General features: G+C 43.1%; 1 protein-coding gene across 6 annotated transcripts in view; it reads right to left on the bottom strand.

The window, feature by feature from the left end:
• Positions 1 to 22,962, bottom strand: part of RAD54L2 (RAD54 like 2) — a 128,958-nt gene that overhangs the window by 70,420 nt on the left and 35,576 nt on the right. For 4 of the 6 annotated variants that reach the window (XM_058441866.1, XM_032161411.2, XM_032161410.2 and 1 more), the window contains one exon: positions 2,941 to 3,133. In XM_058441866.1, coding sequence (XP_058297849.1) covers positions 2,941 to 3,079 — 139 coding nt within the window. In that variant the 5' untranslated portion in view covers positions 3,080 to 3,133. Of the gene's footprint in view, positions 1 to 2,940; positions 3,134 to 12,762; positions 13,006 to 21,812; positions 22,136 to 22,962 lie in introns of those variants that run through there. The other 2 variants (XM_058441868.1, XM_058441869.1) reach the window with 2 other exon arrangements.

The raw sequence follows: 22,962 nt of genomic DNA on the forward strand, positions 1-22,962 counted from the left end.
CAAAAAAATTAGCCAGGTGTGGTGGCAGGCGCCTGTAGTCCCAGCTACTCGGGAGGCTGAGGCAGGAGAATGGCGTGAACCTGGGAAGAAGAGGTTGCAGTGAGCCGAGATTATGCCACTGCATTCCAGCCTGGACAACAGAGCAAGACTCCATCTCAAAAAAAAAAAAAAAAAAAAGGGCTGAAGTAAGTTTCCTTTGTGAAATGGTTTCTCAGATCTCAGTACTATTGACATTTGGGACAGATAATTGTTGGGGTGAGCTTGGGGCTCTCCTATGCACTGTAGCATGTTTAATAGCATCCTCAGCCTCTATCCACAAGATGACAGTAGCATCCCCACCCCACTCCCAAGAATCCTGACAACCAGTGTCTTCACACATTGTAAACTGCTACCTAAGAAACAAAATCATACCAGGTTGAGAACCACTGCTCTAAGAAAACAAAAGGGCCACATCACACTACACCAACTAAAACTAGATTATTCATAGCTATTCTTACTAGTAGAACAGCTAGCTGCTCTGCCCATGACTACGGGATGGCAGCAAGGACAAGACTAAAGAAATAGGCAGGTTTTGGATTTTTCAGGAAAATTGCATAGAGTGCTCAACATGAGAGGAAAAGAAAAGCTTTAGGCCGGGCGTAGATCACACCTGTAATCCCAGCACTTTGGGACGCCGAGGCAGGTGAATCACCTGAGGTCAGGAGTTTGAGACCAGCCTGGCCAAAATGGTGAAACCCTGTCTCTACTAAAAATACAAAAATTAGCTGGGCATGGTGGCAGGCACCTGTAATCTCAGCTACTCAGGAGGCTGAGGCAGGAGAATTGCTAGAACCTGGGAGGCGGAGGTTGAAGTGAGCTGAGATCCTGCCATTGCACTCCAGCCAGGGACGACAGAAAAAAAAAAAAAAAGCTTTAAGAGGTAAAATAGGGTCAAAGACACCACAAGTAACAGAAGTATCACTTTTACTTTTGTGGCTCTAACACTGTAGTGAAATATAAAAAATGGTCCTTGAGTCAAATTCCAAGAAGTCAGTTAACCTAGCAGAGCACAGCAGGACATAGTGCCTAATGGAATGTTTGTTTATCACTCTGAACTTCAATAAAAATGAGTCATTTCAAAATTTTAAAAAAGTATTTAAGGCCAGGCATGGTGGCTCACCCCTGTAATCCCAGCACTTCGGGAGGCCAAGGCGGGCAGATCACCTGAGGTTAGGAGTTCGAGAACAGCCTGACCAACATGGAGAAATCCCGTCTCTACTAAAAATACAAAATTAGCCAGGCGTGGTGGCAGGCACATGTAATCCCAGCTACTCAGGAGGCTGAGGCAGGAGAATCGCTTGAACCTGGGAGGTGAAGGGTGCAATGAGCTGAGATGGCACCATTCCACTCCAGCCTGGGCAACGAGCAAAACTCCATCTCAAAAAAAAAAAAAAAAAAAAAAACAACACCAAAACCAAATTGCACAGCTACATTATTCTGAGACAAATCACAATTAAATTCTTGTCATTTCTAAATAAATAGTAGTAAAGTCCGCAGAAGCATCTCATATAATTTTGGAATAATTAACAATTTTACAAGGAAAAGGGAAAAGAGAATTCCAAGAAGCCAACAGGGAAGATAGTGTGTATATATCCATTACACTCACCAGAAGCATCTAAAATCCAATCTAAACCTGATGGGAGTTCTAAGGGTGTCTGTAAATACAATTATGAGAACCCAAATGATGAAAAGCAAAAAGTGATGCTGACAGCTAGGGACTCTAACATCATCTCAGGAACAATGAGAGCCAAGCAAACATTACTGTCTTCCATTATTTCTATTCATTCTACTTTCTAGAAATGAGACTCCAACTGAATAAGCTAGCAACGGACAGCAAATGCTATTGGAGGGATAAAAGTGAATGGTCATTTCCCTGCAGAAATGGAGAGAGGCTTTTGGACAGTATAAAGGAGGGCAAACGGATTCCCAAGCCACATGACAGCTGTTAGGATGAATGAGAACTGAAGATAGTAAACATCAGCAAAGACAGAGGATCAGTGCTCATCCTCCTGGAATCTGGAGAACGGCAGGAGTGCATTTTTCTATGTTCCTTCAGATTCAAGTAATTAGATGATCTAATACAACATTCAGTCCCACTAGGGGATCTGTTATGAACAGACAAAAACCCTATTCCTCAGTTAGTAGGAAGCTTACAAACAACTAAATCCTATGCCATAAAAGGCTGGAATTAATTGAGAAGCCTTGTGGCTGGCCAAATAACCTAACATTAGACTGAACATTAAAAGTCCAATGCCATTTCAAGAAGCTGAGGGCAAAGGAAGGAGTGAGCTGAGCAAACCAAATAGAAGGCATCAAAAGGGGGTCTACCAGCTATGGAGATGTAGTGCCCTCCCAGTAGGGGCACTTTATAGTCACTGGAATGGCCAAGAGGTAGCGCAGCACTGCAGGCAATGCAGTGAGCTTTCTGAAGTTGTGAACCTGTCTGAGAATCTCTGCCCGGACAATTCCCTCATGTACACACAGCAGAATTGTATGTATAATTTCAGAAAACTTACAGACCACTCACAGTTACTTTCACATCTACCTGAAGAGCCTATGGCCTCCAGACTGCAAAGTCTTACCATAGGAACTCTGCCATTGACTCCTCCATGACCTGAGCAAGTATGCAACACTCGAATCTCTGGACCTGAGTCCATACATCTGTCAGAGACAAGCTAAAGGCTAAAGGTTCTTCCAGCAGTAAAACAAAGCTTATGTGCAGGAACAATAATCCATTTCCTAGGAATGGGCATCTGAATTCATTGCATCTCAGTTCCTAGTCTCTATCTTCCCACTATGGATGGCCTAAGAAATCTAACTGGAAACACCAAGGTCTCCCAGCAAAAATTCCATTGGAGGAAAATATAAGGCAACTTCTGTCACTCAATAGAGCGCACTTACCATCCAGCAGTTCTTCTTCATCATCCCTGTCACACTCCTCCACTGCCACCTCCTCCTCCTCCTCCTCCTCTTCCGCATCCTCCAGCTCCACGTCCGGGTCCAGGTCTGGATCGCTCCCTGAGGCAGATTCGTCTGACATGGCTCCCAGAGGTCCTCAGTGGGCATTACCGACTCATGGTCCACTGCAGGGGTGCTAGGAGGAGGATGAGAGGCATCAGAATCACCAAGGGTTTTGCTTAGGAACACAAGTCTTTCAAAGAAAAAAATGCTAGCTGGGCACAGTGGCTCATGCCTGTAATCCCAGCACTTTGGGAGGCCAAGGTGGGTGGATCACTTGAGGTCAGGAGTTCGAGACCAGCCTGGCCAACATGGTGAAAATCCATCTCTACTAAAAATACAAAAGTTAGTCAGGCATGGTGGCACACACCTGTAATCCCAGCTACTCAGGTGGCTGAGGAATAAGAATTGCTTGAACCGGGGAGGCAGAGGTTGCAGCGAGCCAAGATGGCGCCACTGCACTCCAGCCTGAGCGACGAGGTGAGACTCTGTCTCCAAAAGAAAAACAAAGAAAAAAATGCTGAACATGAATTCCCTGGAACTTCTCTAAGCAAGGCAAGCTAACCGTATCCAAATCACAACCTTCCCTATGAGTGTTCTGGCTCTGAGACATGTTTTAGTGACTCTGCATAGCTCAAACATCTCTTGGCTATTTTGACAAGAAAACACCTTAAAGTAACAATAACAACAAAAGTATAAACCTTGGAATTCTCATTTGTTCATTCCTTCCTGTATCAACTGTTTCCTGAGCACCAACTCTCCGTATCTATTTATACATATACATACATGTGTATGTATATATATATATATACACACACACACGTATATAGAGTCCCCAACCTGCGATGGTTTAACTTACAATTGTGCGAAAATGACACACATTCAGTAGAAACTGTGCTTCAAATTTTAAATTTTTCCCAGGCTAGTGACACATGGAACTATACTCTCTGGCAATGCTAAGTAGCGGCAACAAGCGGAAGCTTCCAGTCCACCATGCTATCATGAAGTGTGCAGTTTTCTGTGCTGCCAGATGACTTTGACTGTAGACAATGTAAGTGCACTTTATTTTATTTATTTATTTTTAGACAAGGTCCAGCTCTGTTGGCCAGGCTGGAGTGTGCGTGGAGTGCAGTGGCACAATCATAGCTCACTGCAGCCTCAAATTCCTGGGTTCAAGCAATCCTTCTGCCTAAGACCTCCTGAGTAGCTAGGACGACAGGCACATACAACCATGCCTGGCTAAGACAGTGTTAAGTGTTCTGAGCACCTTTAAAGGTAGTCTAGCCCAAACTATGATGTTCAGTAGGTTAGGTGTATTAAATAGACTTTCAACTTACAATATTTTCAACTTACGATGCATTTGTCAGGATGTAACCCCATTGTACATGGAGGAACGGTTGTATATAATCGCAGGTGCTATTCTAGAGTTTGGGGACACAGCAGGAAGCAGAACAAAGCACGCAGGCAGTACTTAGGGCTGGTGTGTGGCAGGAGGAGCTGCTAGTTTATATAGGGGAGGTCAGTGAAGTTCTCACTGAGCAGAAACCAAAAGGAAGGAAGGAAGCCACAAAGACATCTTGAGGGAGTGTGTTCCAGGAAGAGTGAGAACCAACGGCAGGGGAGGAGTGGTTGGGAGTACTCAGGAGCTAGAAGTATATTTTACCCAAGTCATTCATTCATTCACATTCAGTCCGTCATTTGCTAACCTGCTATACTATGTCTACCATGTGTCAGGCACTGTGCATGTCTGTTTGTCTCTCTTATCACTTTACTATTAGCTGTAAAGGCCATTCCTTCTTGAAGGTAAAAAAATAAAAACCATGGTAAAGAGATGGCTAGTTGGGTAGCTCTTTGATAAAGTAAATATAGCAAAATGTTAACTAGTGAATTCACTGACCAATTCTTTCCATTTTTTCTGTATATTTCAAATTTTCTTTTCTTTTCTTTTCTTTTTTTTGAGATGCAGTTTCACTCTGTCACCCAGGCTGCAGTGCAGTGGCGTGATCTTGGCTTACTGCAAGCTCCACCTCCTGAGTTCATACCATTCTCCTGCCTCAGCCTCCCGAGTAGCTGCAACTACAGGTGTGCACCACCACACCCAGCTAATTTTTGTATTTTTAGTAAAGACTGGGTTTTACCATGTTGGTCAGGCTGGTCTCAAACTCCTGACCTCAGGTGATCCTCCCGCCTCAGCCTCCCAAAGTGCTGGGATTACAGGCATCAGCCACTGCACCCAGCCTCAAATTTTCATACTAAAATCAGAGAAGAGGTAAATCTTTTTTTTTTTTTTTTTTTGAGATGGAGTCTCACTCCGTCACCCAGGCTGGAGTGCAGTGGCGCGATCTTGGCTTACGCAAGCTCCACCTCCTGAGTTCGTACCATTCTCCTGCCTCAGCCTCCCAAGTAGCTGGGACTACAGGTGCCTGCCACCACGCCCGGCTAATTTTTTGTATTTTTAGTAGAGACAGGGGTCTCACCGCGTTAGCCAGGACGGTCTCGATCTCCCAACCTCATGATCCACCTGCCTCGGCCTCCCAAAGTGCTGGGATTATAGGCATGAGCCACCGCACCCGGCCATAAATCATCTTTTGTAAGACAAACTGCTGCAGATAAATACATCAACAATCAGATCATCCTCAAATTCCTATCTCCCAAAATAAAAACTGAAGTACAAGTCTCTAGTCATTTAACATAAAAAGTACTGCAGAACTGCAATCTCTTACTAAGCTTCAGATAATTTGAAACATGACATCTATCGTCTCCTGAACAGAAAAGAAAAAAAGAAAAGAAAACTAGATTATTTAGAGTTTTGGAAAACTAGAACTTAAAGATTGTTCAGAGTTAGAAATAACAGGAATTATGAGTGTGTGTGTGCAGATGGTTCATGTACTTAGCCTCTCAAGACAAAGTAAAAAACAGCTGTGAAATGATCTAGTAATAAAATTTAAATTTTTGCATTAATAACTCACTTCCAAAAACATCTGCAAAGGGCATTAAGGGACAGGGGACAAATGTGATCGACAAATACAAATTCATATAATTAATGCTGAGCTACCATTCACTTAGTGACCTGGCAGATTTTAAATCTCTGTAGAAACGACTATCCAGCCAGGCGTGGTTGCTCACGCTTGTAATCCCAGCACTTTGGGAGGCTGAAGCGGGCGGATCACGAGGTCAGGAGATCAAAACCACCCCATCTCTACTAAAAAATACAAAAAATTAGCCAGGCGTAGTGGCGGGCGCCTGTAGTCCCAGCTACTCGGGAGGCTGAGGCAGGAGAATGGCGTGAACCTGAGAGGCGGAGCGTGCAGTGAGCCGAGATTGCGCCACCGCACTCCAGCCTGGGCGACACAGCGAGATTCCATCTCAAGAAAAAAAAAAAAAAAGAAATGACTATCCTGTGTCACTGGTTCATTTAATAGGTTTTAGAAAGGAAGTAGTAAATCAATTAGATATCAACAACTTTGGAAGTAAAATTTACTTCTTAATATTTGCAGTGAAATTTATTTCTGAATGTTAGTATATTCATCAGTAACTACTCTGTGCTTGGAAGTCAATGGTTGTAATCAGCACGACCTCTCTCTTTCATCCTAGACTCCTTGAGATAAGAATGTTTTGGCCATGCATGGTGGCTCACATCTGTAATCCCAGCACTTTGCGAGGCTGAAGTGGGCAGATCACCTGAGGTCAGGAGTTCAAGACCAGCCCAACCAACATGGTGAAACCCCCATCTCTACTAAAAATACAAAATTACCCAGGCATAGTAGCACATGCCTGTAATCCCAGCTACTCGGGAGGCTGAGGCAGGAGAATCGCCTGAACCCAGGAGGTGGAGGTTCCAGTGAGCTGAGATCCAGCCTGGACAACAAGAGTGAAACTCCATCTCAAAAAAAAAAAAAAAAGTGTTTTCTTTGCAGTGTGCTTGGCTGATTTTAGAGAACCATTTTCATTTAGCAAGTACTTTTAGGCAATCTGAATGCCTGTCATTCTAGAGAAGAAATTGTGTGGTGGCGACAGAGACTTCCCAAAAAAAAAAAAAAAAAAAAAAAAAAAAGGCATCAAAGAGCCTGGTGTGGTGGTTCATGCGTGTAATCCCAGCACTTTGGGAGGCCATGGTGGGGGAATTGCTTGAGCCCAGGAGTTCAAGACAAGCCTGGGCAACACAGCAATGCCCATATCTACAAAATATACAAAAACTAGCTGGACATGGTGGTGTGCACCTGTAGTCCCAGCTACTTGGGAGACTGAGGCAGGAGGATCACTTGAGCCTAAGCAACAAGAGAAAAGGAGGAAAGGCTGGTCTTGGTGGGCAGCAGCAGTCAACTGTATTTTTCTCTAAGGGGCTCCACCTCACACACACATACCTCTATGTGGGCATAGCCTTTCAGAACACAAGGCAGCCTTGATTCAATACTCAGCTCTTAGTAGAACTGTTAGACAGACATGGTTGGTGGCGGTGGGGGCAGGGTGGTAATAAAGAAAATAATCCATCTCCCTCATTTGCTCCTCATTCTAGGCAAAACACTGCTACAATCTCCAGTGACAAGGGGCTCTGCCTCTAATACACAGAAACCAGGAGAGCAATAATGGGTATGCTGCACCTTAATGAGGACCTGTGTTCCTACAATGCAAGTTCTGGGAATCAAATTATATTTTAATGAAACTGGAGAACTAGCTATTTAAAGGAACTCTAAAGAGGACCGCTCTGAAAAGCAAATATTCAACCCCTAAGTGTTTTAATAAGTCTACAGTTTAATATATTGGGTTTGTTAAAAGGAGGCTGTAATTATGAAAAAACCCATAGCCAATCCTAGCCTAGCACCTCATAGCAATCTTGAGAGTGAAGGAAAATGTTGTTCTGCCTTGCTAAGTTCAAAGACAATGCCACCTGTCAATGGAGTGCCACCTGGCCAACAACCAGCAGAATTAATCATGCAGGTACAGGCCTTAGAGACATGAGGCATGGCAAGGTGGGGATATTAGGATATACACAAGAGGAAACACACACACAAACAAAGCCTTTGTTCACAAAACAGACCACCAAGCTTGCAGAGTTCACACTGAAATCATAAGACTCCGAGCACACACGCTGCCTCATCATTGTGAGGCAGCTCATGAAATTTCAAAGATGTCATTATGGTCCTTGATAGCATCATGATTGTTCCTTTTAAATAAAAGGATCCTTCCCAGACTGCCATGTCCTTATTAATTTTGGTGACCTTCAGTAGTACTAAATTCTGTCAAATGGTCTCAAAGCAACTCCACAGCAAGTGCAAATGACTTGTTTTTTTTCTTGAAGAATATCTATACAAAACACTGGATTTGGGCTAATTTACAAGGGGAAGAAAGTCTTTTAAGAGTAGAAAAACAGGCCATGGTGGCTCACTCCTGTAATCCCAACACTTTGGGAGACTGAGGCAGGAGAATCATTTGAGCCCAGGAGTTTGAGACCAGCCTGGGCTGGGCTTTTTTGTAGAGAAGACCCCATCTCTACAAAAAAAAAAAAAAAAATTAGCCAGGCATAGTGGTGTGTACCTGTAGTCCCAGCTACTTGGGAGGCTGAGGTGGGAGGATCACTTGAGCCCAGGAGGTTAAGGCTGCAATGAGCCATGACTGTACCACTGTACCCAGCCTAGGTAATAGAGCCAGTCTCAAAAAATAAATAAATAAATAAAATTTTTAAAAAAAGAACAGCAGGAAAACATTCAGTCCAAAGCTTTGGTCAATACCCTTAAAAAAAATAGACAAGGAATTTATATAATTCAAAGACAAAAGAAAGAGTTCAGTTACTCTATAGTAAGTACTATAGAGTATACATATTATAGTATATATAGCACATATATATATAGTATATATAGTACTACAGAGTACTATACGGAGTATAGTACTCACCAAGTACCCACAGAATTCTTCCAGTCTGCTGAGAGATCCACTGTGTATTGTTAAAGTTCTTTCCAAATGCCTTCCTATGCAAAACAGACACTACTCCAATCACACCCAATGCATACTTCAAACCTCCATGTAGCCCAATGCCTTTTGAGTGTCTACCAGTTACTTAAAAAAAATTTAGATACACACAAAGGCAGCCACAGAGCTAAACTGACACAACAGCTCAACATTTTACTTGGAAATATAATGATGATTTTGGCAATCTGAAACTTAAGAGAAAATAAGAAACAAAAGGTGAACAAATGCATTCAAGACTCGAAGGACCAGGGCCGCAGGAGACAACTCTCTCCACAGGAGACAACTACCTCCAAAAGATAGCACAGTGGATCCTGGCCCAAGGAATCAGAACCTAGCACAGCACTAGAGACATGTTTACAGAATCACTCAAGAAACCTAATTCCAGCCACAGCTCTATGAATAACTAGATGCATGACTTTGGGCAAGTCAGTCCTCCCTCAGCTTCAATCACTCCTCTTATTCCAACCCAGGGGAGAAATGGGCCTGAGTTAATCTTCAAGATCTCTTCCAGCTTCTAAAACAGCAATTCTCAAAGTGTGGTCTGGGAACCCCTGGGAGCCCCCAAGACCCTTTCAATGGAACAACAATGTCAAAATTATGGTTTAAAGAGCCATTCAAGGAGTCTCTGAGCCCACTCTGGCTCAAGAGGCTACCCCAATTAAAAAAAAAAAAAAAAAAAGCCATTCAAACTGCAAGATAAAAAATGGATTTTTATGTTAACGAAGTACAAAAAAATTCCTTGAGGTAATTTTTTCAAACTCTGTATTACAAATAACCTTTAAGAAGCTACCACTTGTCGGCCGGGCATGATGGCTCATGCCTGTAATCCCAGCACTTTGGGAGGCCGAGGCAGGCAGATCACCTGAGGTTGGGAGTCCAAGACCAGCCTGACCAACATGGAGAAACCCCGTCTCTACTAAAAAAACAAACAAACAAACAAACAAACAAAAAAATTAGCTGGGCGTGGTGGCACATGTCTGGAATCCCAGCTACTTGGGAGGCTGAGGCAGGATAATTGCTCGAACCCGGGAGGTGGAGGTTGTGGTGAGCCGAGATCGGGCCATTGTACGCTACTCTAGTCTGGGCAAGAAGAGCGAGACTCAAAAAAAAAAAAAAAGAAGCTACCACTTGTTAGAGTTTTGGCATAGTACCAAAGAATACACACAATCTTAAAAGGCTTTATTAAAACACATGTCTTCCTTTTCCAACTACATTTCTGTGTGAGGCTCCTTTTTCTTCATGTGCTTCAACAATACAGTAAGTCAACATCAAAACAATAAGTCACAACAGGCTATATGTTGAAGGAGATCTAGGAATCTAGCTGTCTCTATGTAGCCAGACATCTTCAAATTTTCAAATGTGTAAAACAATTCTACTCTTCCAATTTTATTGTTTTAGAAAATATTTTTCATTAAAAAGGTTATTTGCTAACAGTTAAGTTTATTAATTTTTAAGATATATTAACATTCTTGGCCGGGCATGGTGGCTCATGCCTGTAATCCCAGCACTTTGAGAGGCCGAGGTGGGCAGATCACGAGGTCAGGAGATCGAGACCACCCTGGCCAACATGGTGAAACGCCATCTCACCTAAAATACAAAAATTAGCTGGGCGTAGTGGCGCGTGCCTGTAATCCCAGCTACGCAGGAAGCTGAGGCAGGAGAATTGCTTGAACCCCGGAGGCGGGAGGCGGAGGTTGCAGTGAGCCGAGATCATGCCACTGCACTCCAGCCTGGCGATATAGCAAGACTCCGTCTCAAAAAAAAAAAAAAAACAAAGATACATTAACATTCTTAAATTTCTGATACAACAAATATGCAAATATTAATAGGTATAACCCACATAAACAAAAGCTCACTGGAGGCCTCAATAACTTTAAAGAGTATAAGAGGGTCCTAAGAGCAAAAAGTTTGAGAACTGCTGTTCTAAGACTACAAAACTCTAAGATCTATGATTTCCCTCAAATTTTCAGGTGTCACAAAGAAAAAATTCTACTTTTTTTTTTTAGAGTCTTCCTCTGTCACCCAGGCTAGAGTCCAATGGCACAATCTTGGTTCACTGCAACCTCCACCTCCCGGGTTCAAGCAATTCTCCTGCCTCAGCATCTCGAGTAGCTGAGATTACAGGCACCTGCCACCACACCCAGATAATTTTTTGTATTACTAGTAGAGACGGGGTTTCACCATGTTGGCCAGGCTGGTCTCGAACTCCTGACCTCAGGTGATCCACCCGCCTCGGCCTCCCAAAGTGCTAGGATTACAGGCATGAGCCACCGCACCCATCCAAGAATTTTTACATTTTTAAAATATAATATGCAGAGGACCAAATTACATGTGAACATCATAAAATATTTGAAATGTTCCATATTGTGTTCAAATAGGCCAGGCATGGTAACTCACGCCTTATAATCCCAGCACTTTAGGAGGCCAAGATGGGAGGAATGCTTGAGCCCAGAAGTTTGAGACCAGCCTGGGAAGCCCGTGGTTGAGACTGCAGTAAGCTGTGATTGTGTCACTGCCCTCCATCCAGCCTGGGAAACAGTGAGACTTTGTCTCAAAACAACAACAAGCCGGGCACAGTGGCTCACGCGTGTAATCCCAGCACTTTGGGAGGCCAAGGCAGGCAGATCACAAGGTCAGGAGATCGAGACCATCCTGGCTAACATGGTGAAACCCCATCTCTACTAAAAATAGAAAAAATTAGCCGGGTGTGGTGGCATGCGCCTGTCGTCCCAGCTACTCGGGAGGCTGAGACAGGAGAATCGCTTGAACCCAGAAGGCAGGGGTTTCAGTGAGCCGAGATTGCGCCACTGTACTCCAGCCTGGGCAACAGAGCGAGACTCCATCTCAAAACAACAACAAAATATAAGATTAATCTGATACATAAATGATATATGTATTTTACAAACGTATTATTGATAGGTTATTTTACATATGTAAATCGCCATCAAAGGCAAGCTTTCTCAATGACTGAAGTTAATGCTGCATTTGCAAAATCAAATTTTCACTTTTACCACTGAATCTGCTATCCACAACTGGTTTAAAATGGGGAAGGGCTGAGAGGTTCTGTGTTCCCCCTCAAGACTTCCCTGGCTTAGACCCTTCAAGTAGGAAGTCATTGAATAGCACACCCCTACAGGATTATTCCCAGACGCTTTGAGTAAACAGAGGTAAAGTTCTAGAAGGCCATTCTGAGGAGAGCAAATGAAAGGTTCGTTTCCTTCTCCATGGAATCATGGCCAGCAGGAAAAAAAAAAAAAACGGCAGAGTTGTGGGGGGTGGAGAGTAGAGAACAATTAGGAAGAGATGAGCTAAAGCAGGGATGACAGTTTGAGCTATGAGAAGCCTGTGTGACAGACACTGCTCCACCCTCTAGAAAGCTGAGCTCTGAAAAATTCACTCACACACACACAAACAAAACAAAAAACATCAGACCAGTGTAATATGAAGGTGATAAAAAGAGGAAAAAAATAAGATCTCTGGATACAGGGGATGAGGCAAGAATGAGAAAGAAATTCTCTGCTTGTGAACAAAGGCTTTGTTTGTGTGTGTGTTTCCTCCTGCGTATGTAGGATGTTACCATTTGACCTATTGAGTCCTGTGTCTTTCCACACAGCTATAACTTCTTAAGCTGGTGATTACTGGCCAGGCACAGTGGCTCATGTCTATTATCTCGGAACTTTTGAGAAGCCAAGGTGGGAGGATTGCTTGAGCCCAGGAGTTTGAGACCAGCCCGGGCAACATAGTGAGACCTCATCTCTACAAAAAAATTTAAAAATTAGCCAGCATGCTAGTGCCCACCTATAGTCTGAGGCCAGAGGATCACTTGAGCTCAAGTGTTCAAGGTTCCAGTGGGTCCTGATCATACCACTGCACTTCAGCCTGGGTGACAGTAACCCTGACTCAAAAAAAAAAAAAAAAAAAAAAGAAAGAAAAGAGAAGGGAGACTACAGTACAGAAACAAGAACCCACATGGCAGGGACACAGAGGGTCCACTTTCCTCAGACTTCCCTAAGCCTAAGTCAGCCCTGAGTTCAGAACAGCTTAAAGGCAGATTAGGTTTATCTGCTAGACAATGAGACTGAAGAGGCTTGGAAAAAAGCCAAGCCATGCTCAGTGTCTCATCCTTCCAACGCCCGAATCACCACTGCCTCCATTCTCCCTTGCCAGTCTCTTCTCAAAGTACAAGCCCTCTAAGGATCCTCTCTCTCCTGAGAGCTCTTATCACAGACCCACAGAGCTCAGTCTGGGTGCTTTCAAGCCCAGACCAACACAAGCTGCGCACAGAGATGTTTTGCCCTTCATAGCCGCACGAACATTCAGTATGAACTGTGTGACAAAGATTCTATCTAGTCAAACTACTCACCAGACATGATCCTGAAAAGCTCTGTGGAAGTAGCATTTCAACAAATCAAAGCTTTTAAATAAGACTGTGCAGGAATTATATGAGTCCTTTTATAATGCAAATAGGCACAGTGCCTCACGCCTGTAATCCCTGTACTTTGGGAGGCCGAGGTGGGTGGATCACTTGAGGCCAGGAGTTCGAGACCAGCCTGGCCAACACAGTGAAACCCCGTTTCTACTAAAAATACAAAAATTAGCCGGGTGTGGTGGTACGTGCCTGTAGTCCCAGCTACCTGGTAGACTGAGGCAGGAGAATCGCTTGAACCCAGGAGATGGAGGTTGCAGTGGGCCCAGACTGCGCCACTGTACTCCAGCCTAGGCGACAGAGCCTCAATAATAATAACAACCACCGCTGATTTTCTGAGCTGACACTGGTCACTTTAGATTTTCAATTACCAATTCTTTTAAAATAGCTACACCTACATGGTATATAGGTTGTTTCTACAGTTTTTCCTTAATTGGTATCTACTACAAATAAAAGTTTTAATGGATGACTACTACGTTGTGATATATACTTTTGTATTTTCAAAATATTCTACAGAAAATAATATAACATACTAATATTATTGCATTTGTATGGCTATTAACGCTTTTTCACTGTGACTTTGCCAGTGACTTGGGCACTCTATGCACTTAGCTTCAAGACAGGAGTAAACTCTGTTGGCTCTGCTTCTCACAGTTCTAAAATCAATGGTAATGTTAGTCAGCTGCAGGCCCTTTGTGGTGCTTTGCATATAAGACAAAATACATTTGGTCTCTGTCCCAGGTTCCCAGCACAGAACTCCTAAAACCCTTGGAATTTCCTAAGTGATAGAAGTGTCTTTTGTTATTTATAATCAGCCCCTTTGGATCACACCAGAGTTTATACTAATAAACTTAGGGTGGGGCCCCTAGATAGCCTCAGGACGGGACTCAAAAGACCTAGAAAGACCCCGTCCCTAGAATGACCAGGGGACTACAGGGTGGAACTTTCAGCTCCACCCACTGAACTCTAAGAAGTAGGGTTGTGGGGGCTGGAAATTGATCTCTATAAAAATTATTGAACAGTGAGATTCAGAGCACTTCCAGATTGGAGAACACGTCAAAGTGCTGGGAGGGTGACACTCCAGGATAGGGCACAGAAGCTCTGCGCTCCACTCCCTCCATATCTTGTCCTTGGCATCTCTTCCACTTCACCGTTCCTGAGTTGTATCCTTTGTGAGAAACAGGTAAATCTAAGCAAAATGTGTTCCTGAGCTCTATGGGCCATTCAGGCAAATTATTAAACCTGAGGAGGGGTCTTGGGAATGCCCTATGCATAGCTGGTTGGTCAGAAGTTACTGGTGGGCCAAGACTTGAAACTAGTGTCTAAAGTGGGGGTGTTGTTGCAATACTGAGCCCTTAGCCTGCGGTATCTGCTCCAACTCCCGGCAGTGTCAGAATTGAATACTGCTGAACATCTAGTTGGTGTCCAGAGAATTGGAAAATTGGTTGTTAGTGTTGGAAACACCATGGTGCTGTTTGGAAAAGTGATTGTTGGTGTTGGAAATATAGTGTCACAAGGATTTAAGTGGCAAATAAGGGTAAAAAGTTTCTATCTGCAAAATGCAACAGAAAGTTTGAAGATGGATTTCTTGACTTCCCATGTGTAAAATTAAACTGTGGAATTATTTCAACACAACAGGTAAACTGTACCTTTTCTTATCTACATACTACTTATTTAACTTTTTTGTTTGCCTGTGATATAGCCTCAGAGGTCCTGAGAACACATGCCCCTAAACTGTACCTTTAAACTACTAAATGTCACATTTCTAGTTGACTTAGTAATTAAATGGTACAGGGGTTTGTAAATGGAAATACGTAGTGAGTTTCACCCCCTCAATTCACAAAGGAAGACAAGAATCTCACATGAACCAAATTCGTTTCAGATACTGTTTTCCATATTTTAAGTAATAATAAAACTGATAATGAGAATTAGGAGAAAACTGTTTTCCATATTTTAAGTAATAATAAAACTAATAATGAGAATTAGGATAGGAACAGGAGGCAGAGAAATTCTGGGCAGAAGAGGGCAGTCCCTGGCAAGGGCCCCACCCTCAAGCCTGGAACCACGGCCCAAAGTGAGAACTTCCATCGGTTTTCCAAGTCAAATGTTTCCTTTTCCAAAATCACCCATAGCCCGCCCTGCCCCCCATCCTGCACCCATAAAAACCCCAGGCTTGAGGCGGAGCTTGCAGTGAGCCGAGATTGCGCCGCTGCACTCCAGTCTGGGCGACACAGTGAGACTCCATCTCAAAAAAAAAAAAAAAAAAAAAAGCCCAGGCTCAGCCTGCAGAGAGAGGAGAAGCAGGTGTGCATCAGAGACTATGGCTGGATGTCACAGAAAAGCGGCTTGACTTCAGAGGGACAGCTTGATGGTGTAGCTTCGGAGAGGAGTCCAGCCAGGGAAGGCCTACAGGGGAAGATTACAGTCCCACTCTGTCCCCTTTTCAGCTCCCCTTCTGGCTGACAGCCACTTTCATCGGCAATAAAATCCCCCGCATTTACCACCTTCAATTCGTTCGTGTGACCTCATTCTTCCTGGACACCGAACAAGAACTCAGGTGCTATGAGGGTGGGTGCAAGAGGCTGTCACGTGGACCCTCCACTGAGCTGTTAACACTTAAGCCATCCACAGATTACAAAGCTAAAAGAGTATTGCAACACTTCCTCTGGGGCTTCAGGGGTCACAGGCACCCTCCCCTAGATGCTGCCACAGGGCCAATAAAGAGTTTGCTCTTCCCAGTGCCCAAAAGCACTAGCCCCAGCTCCTGCACCCACTCACCAGTGCTCCCCCTTCCATGATGAGTACAGCAGCGAGTGAGCGGAGTTCACTCCTGCTGGTCCCCATGCACTCCAGTTCCCACCCATGAGGGGGTCAGGGAAATATCCTGCTTCAAAACCAGCAGAACCAATGAAGATCATTAGTGATCTGAGCAGTTCAAAATACATTCCATCAGCAGCCTAACCATCAGCAGTCTATCTCCTCTCCCTTGGCCAACACACCTCCTCAGGCTACCAAATCTATTAGTTGCTACTAAAATGCAGAGGAACTGAATTACACAAATGAGTTATATTCAAACACAATCCTTTTCCTCTCAAGGAAGCAGCACCGTTCCCTAGAATGCCATGAGGAAGTCAGGATCAGAATGAGAATTAGAAGACAAGGATCCTGGGACTACCTGTGTATACCTCAACATGTATGTAAAATAATCCTCCAAAAACTGTTTCAGATTATAATAGACTAAATGCAATGAGGGATCCTGGGTTGGATCCTGGGTTAGATCCTGGACCAGGGGTGGGGCAGGGGTGGAGTGTGGGGGAGAAAATAGCTATAAAAGCCTAGGGGAAATAATAGCTAGGGACAACTGATGCCATTGAGTATAGAATATAAATTAGATAATAGTATTGTATCAATATTAAATTTCCTGATTTTGAGAATTGGTCTGTGGTTATGTAACAGAATGACCTTAGGAAATACATAATGATGTGTCTATGAATGAAATAATAAAGTATTTAGAGGCAAAAATAAATAAATAACTGGGGGGAGGTTCCAAGATGGCAAATAGGAACAGCTCCAGTCTACAGCTCCCAGCATAAGCGACACAGAAGATGGGTGATTTCTGGATTTCCAACCGAGGTACCAGGTTCATCTCACTGGGGCTTGTCGGACACTGGGTGGAGCCCATGGAGTGTGAGCTGAAGCAGAGACGCACATAGGCTCAAAATAAAGGGATGGAGGAAGATCTACCAAGCAAATGGAAAACAAAAAAAAGCAGGGGTTGCAATCCTAGTCTCTGATAAAACAGAATTTAAACCAACAAAGATCAAAAGAGACAAAGAAGGCCATTACATAATGGTAAAGGGATCAATTCAACAAGAAGAGCTAACTATCCTAAATATATATCCACCCAATATGGGAGCACCCAGATTCATAAAGCAAGTCCTTAGAGACCTACAAAGAGACTTAGACTCCCAAACAATAATAATGGGAGACTTTAACACCCCACTGTCAAGATTAGACAGATCAACGAGACAGAAACTTACCAAGGATATCCAGGAATTGAACTCAGCTCTGCACCAAGCAGACTTAATAGACATCCACAGAATTCTCCACCCCAAATCAACAGAATATACATTCTTCTCAGCACCACATCACACTTATTCCAAAATTGACTACATAGTTGGAAGTAAAGCACTCCTCAGCAAATGTAAACGAACAGAAATTATAACAAACTATCTCTCATACCACAGTGCAATCAAATTAGAACTCAGGATTAAGAAACTCATCAAAAGGACTCAACTACATGGAAATGGAACAACCTGCTCCTGAATGACTACTGGGTACATAACGAAATGAAGGCAGAAATAAAGATGTTCTTTGAAACCAATGAGAAGAAAGACACAACATACCAGAATCTCTGGGACACATTTAAAGCAGTGTGTAGAGGGAAATTTATAGCACTAAATGCCCACAAGAGAAAGCAGGAAAGATCTAAAACTGACACCCTAACATCACAATTAAAAGAACTAGAGAAGGAAGAGCAAACACATTCAAAAGCTAGCAGAAGGCAAGAAATAGATCAGAGCAGAACTGAAGGAGATAGAGACACAAAAAACCCTTCAAAAAAAATCAGTGAATCCAGGAGCTGGTTTTCTGAAAAGATCAACAAAATTGATAGACAGCTAGCAAGACTAATAAAGAAGAAAAGAGAGGCCGGGCGTGGTGGCTCACGCTTGTAATCCCAGCACTTTGGGAGGCCGAGGCGGGCGGATCACAAGGTCAGGAGATCGAGACCACGGTGAAACCCCGTCTCTACTAAAAATACAAAAAAATTAGCCGGGCGTGGTGGCAGGCGCCTGTAGTCCCAGCTACTCGGAGAGGCTGAGGCAGGAGAATGGTGTGAACCCGGGAGGCGGAGCTTGCAGTGAGCCGAGATCGCGCCACTGCACTCCAGCCTGGGTGAGAGCGCAAGACTCTGTCTCAAAAAAAAAAAAAAAAAAAAAAAAAGAAAAGAGAGAAGAATCAAATAGACACAATAAAAATGATAAAGGGGATATCACCACTGATCCCACAGAAATACAAACTACCATCAGAGAATACTATAAACACCTCTACACAAATAAACTAGAAAATCTAGAAGAAATGGATAAATTCCTGGACACATACAACCTTCCAAGACTAAACCAGGAAGAAGCTGAATCCCTGAATAGACCAATAACAGGCTCTGAAATTGAGGCAATAATTAATAGCCTACCAACCAGAAAAAGTCCAGGACCAGATGGATTTACAGCCGAATCCTACCAGAGGTACAAAGAGGAGCTGGTACCATTCATTCTGAAACTATTCCAATCAGCAGAAAAAGAGGGAATCCTCCCTAACTCATTTTATGAGGCCAGCATCATCCTGATACCAAAGCCCAGCAGAGAGAGACACGACAAAAAAAGAGAATTTTAGACCAATATCCCTGATGAACATGGATGCAAAAATCCTCAATAAAATACGGGCAAACCGAATCCAGCAGCACATCAAAAAGCTTATCCATCACGATTAAGTTGGTTTCATCCCTGGGGTGCAAGGCTGGTTCAACATACACAAATCAATAAACATAATCCAGCATATAAACAGAACCAAAGACAAAAACCACATGACTATCTCAATAGATGCAGAAAAGGCCTCTGACAAAATTCAACAGCCCTTCATGCTAAAAACTCTCAGTAAACTAGGTATTGATGGAACATATCTCAAAATAATAAGAGCTATTTATGACAAACTCATAGCCAATATCATACTGAATGGGCAAACACTGGAGGCATTCTCTTTGAAAACTGGCACAGGACAGGGATGCCCTCTCTCACCACTCCTATCCAACATAGTGTTGGAAGTTCTGGTCAGGGCAATCAGGCCAGAGAAAGAAATAAAGCGTATTCAATTAGGAAAAGAGGAAGTCAAATTGTCCCTGTTTGCAGATGACATCATTGTATATTTAGAAAACCTCACTGTCTCAGCCCAAAATCTCCTTAAGCTGATAAGCAACTTCAGCAAAGTCTCAGGATACAAAATCAATGTGCAAAAATCACAAGCATTCCTATACACCAATAACAGACAGAGAGCCAAATCATGAATGAACTCCCATTCACAATTGCTACAAAGGGAATAAAATACCTAGGAATTCAACTTACAAGGGACGTGAAGGACCTCTTCAAGGAGAACTACGAACCACTGCTTAACGAAATATAAGAGGACACAAACAAATGGAAGAACATTCCATGCTCATGGATAGGAAGAATAATATCGTGAAAATGGCTATATTGCCCAAAGTAATTTATAGATTCAATGCCATCCCCATCAAGCTACCAATGACTTTCTTCACAGAATTGGAAAAAAACTACTTTAAAGTTCATATGGAACCAGAAAAGAGCCCGCATTGCCAAGACAATCCTAAGCCAAAAGAACAAAGCTGGAGGCATCACGCTACCTGACTTCAAACTATACTACAAGGCTGCAGTAACCAAAACAGCATGGTACTGGTACAAAAACAGAGATATAGACCAGTGGAACAGAACAGAGTCCTCAGAAATAATACCACACATCTACAACCATCTGATCTTTGACAAACCTGACAAAAACAAGAAATGGGGAAAGGATTCCCTATTTAATAAATGGTGCTGGGAAAACTGGCTAGCCATATGTAGAAAGCTAAAATTGGATCCCTTCCTTACACCTTATACAAAAATTAATTCAAGATGGATTAAAGACTTAAATATTAGACCTAAAACCAAAAAAACCCTAGAAGAAAACCTAGGCAATACCATTCAGGACATAAGCATGGGCAAGGACTTCATGACTAAAACACCAAAATCAATGGCAACAAAAGCCAAAATTGACAAATGGGATCTAATTAAACTAAAGAGCTGCTGCACAGCAAAAGAAATGACCATCAGAATGAACAGGCAACCCACAGAATGTGAGAAAATTTTTACAATCTACCCATCTGACAAAGGGCTAATATCCAGAATCTACAAAGAAGTTAAACAAATTTACAAGAAAAAATCAAACAACCCCATCAAAAAGTGGTTAAAGGATAGGAACAGATACTTCTCAAAAGAAGACATTTATGAAGCCAAAAGACACATGAAAAAATGCTCATCATCACTGGCCATCAGAGAAATGTAAATCAAAACACAATGAGATACCATTTCACACCAGTTAGAATGGCCATCATTAAAAAGTCAGGAAACAACAGGTGCTGGAGAGGATGTGGAGAAATAGGAACGCTTTTACACTGTTGGTGGGACTGTAAACTAGTTCAACCATTGTGGAAGTCAGTGTGGCGATTCCTCAAGGATCCAGAACTAGAAATACCATTTGACCCGGCCATCCCATTACTGAGTATATACCCAAAGGTTTATAAATCATGCTGCTATAAAGACACATGCACATGTTATGTTTATCGCGGCACTATTCACAATAGCAAAGACTTGGAACCAACCCAAATGTCCATCGATGATAGGCTGGATTAAGAAAATGTGGCACATATACACCATGGAATACTATGCAGCCATTAAAAAAGATGAGTTCATGTCCTTTGTAGGGACATGGATGAAGCTGGAAACCATCATTCTGAGGAAACTATCACAAGGACAGAAAACCAAACACTGCATGTTCTCACTCATGGGTGGGAACTGAACAATGAGAACACTTGGACACGGGGTGGGGAACATCACACACTGGGGCCTATTGTGGGGTAGGGGTCGGGGGAGGGATAGCATTAAGAGATACACCTAATGTAAATGACGAGTTAATAGGTGCAGCACACCAACATGGCACATATATACATATGTAACAAACCTACACGTTGTGCACATATACCCTAGAACTTAAAGTATAATTTTAAAATATAAATAAATAACTTTCTAAAAGACAATTACAAGGAAGAAAATAAAAATTTCTTTCCCTAGTTCACCAAAGATTTAAACACTTAACAAATCCCAAAATATCTCACTTCAAAGTATAGATTTGGGCTGGGCGCAGTGGCTCACCTGAGGTCAGGAGTTCGAGACCAGCATGGCCAACATGGCGAAACCCCATCTCTACTAAAAATACAAAAATTAGCCAGGGGTGGTCACCCACCTATAGTCCCACCTACTCGGGCGTGGTGGTGCATGCCTGTAATCCCATCTACTTGGAGGCTGAGACAGAAGAATCATTTGAACCCAGGAGGTGGAGGTTGCAGTGAGATTGTGTCACTGCACTCCAGCCTGGGCAACAGAGCAAGACTCCATCTCAAAAAAAAAAAACAAAATAGATAGATTTGAAATATAACCTAACTGACTATTCTCTGTAGTTAGTCAATAACAAATTAGTAACAAACTTCCTTTCCTTTAAGACACAATGACTTAGGGTTAAAAAGGCTAATTAAGCCTACCTTCTAAAGGGGTGAGTCTCTTTCCTTCTTCCTCTGAGCACAGCAGGAACTAGAACCATCTCTGAGGAAAAAGTCTCACTTGGCTTGTCTCTGGAAGGCTCTAGGCATGATCAATGACATAAATAAACAGCACCCCACAAGCAGGTAGAAATTGTACTCACCAGCTTGCCCTCCCTCTGTGTATGGATGTGGCCCAGTTCTGAAGAATCTTGTAAAGAGACTTATGTATCCATCTAGATTAAATATTTCACTATTACTTTATGGACAAAGTTATTCTAACCTGTGCCCACATTTTCTGTTTCTGTTTTAGGCTCCTACACACACACATATACACACACACACATCTCAGCACTGTAGAAATAAGAGAGCTTAGGATTTATAGCACCTATTGCCGGGCGCGGTGGCTCACACCTGTAATTCCAGCACTTTGGGAGGCTGAGGCGGGTGAATCACAAGGTCAGGAGTTCGAGACCAGCCTGGCCAACATGGTGAAATGCCATCTCTACTAAAAATACAAAAAATTAGCTGGGCATGGTGGCGGGCACCTGTAATCCCAACTACTCGGGAGGCTGCGGCAGGAGAATCGCTTGAACCCGTAAGGCGGAGGTTGCAGTAAGCCCAGATCATGCCACTGCACTCGAGCCTGGGTGATGGTGCAAGACTCCATCTCAAAAAAAAAAAAGATTTATAGCACCTTTTACTTTTTTTTGAGATGTCTTGTTCTGTCGCCCAGGCTGGAGTGCAGTGGCACAATCATAGCTCACTGCAACCTCTGCCTCCCAGGTTCAAACAATTCATGTGCCTCAGTCTCCCAAGTAGCTGGGATTACAGGCGTGAATCACCATGTCCAGCCTTTTTTTTTTTTTTTTTTAAGACGGAGTCTCACTCTGAAACCCATGCTAGAGTGCAGTGGCACAATCTCGGCTCACTGCAGCCTCCATCTTTCGGGTTCAAGCGATTTTCCTGCCTTAGTTTCCTGAGCAGCTGGGATTACAGGTGCCCGCCACAACGCCTGGCTAATGTTTGTATTCTTAATATAAACGGGCGGGGGGCGGTTTCACCATGTTGGCCAGGCTGGTCTCGAACTCCTGACCTCAGGTGATCCACCCACCTCAGCCTCCCAAAGTGCTCAGATTATTGGCGTGAGCCA

This window comes from Hylobates moloch, unplaced genomic scaffold, assembly GCF_009828535.3.
Source record: "Hylobates moloch isolate HMO894 unplaced genomic scaffold, HMol_V3 SCAFFOLD_8, whole genome shotgun sequence".
In the NCBI taxonomy this organism is placed as follows: Eukaryota; Metazoa; Chordata; class Mammalia; order Primates; family Hylobatidae; genus Hylobates; species Hylobates moloch.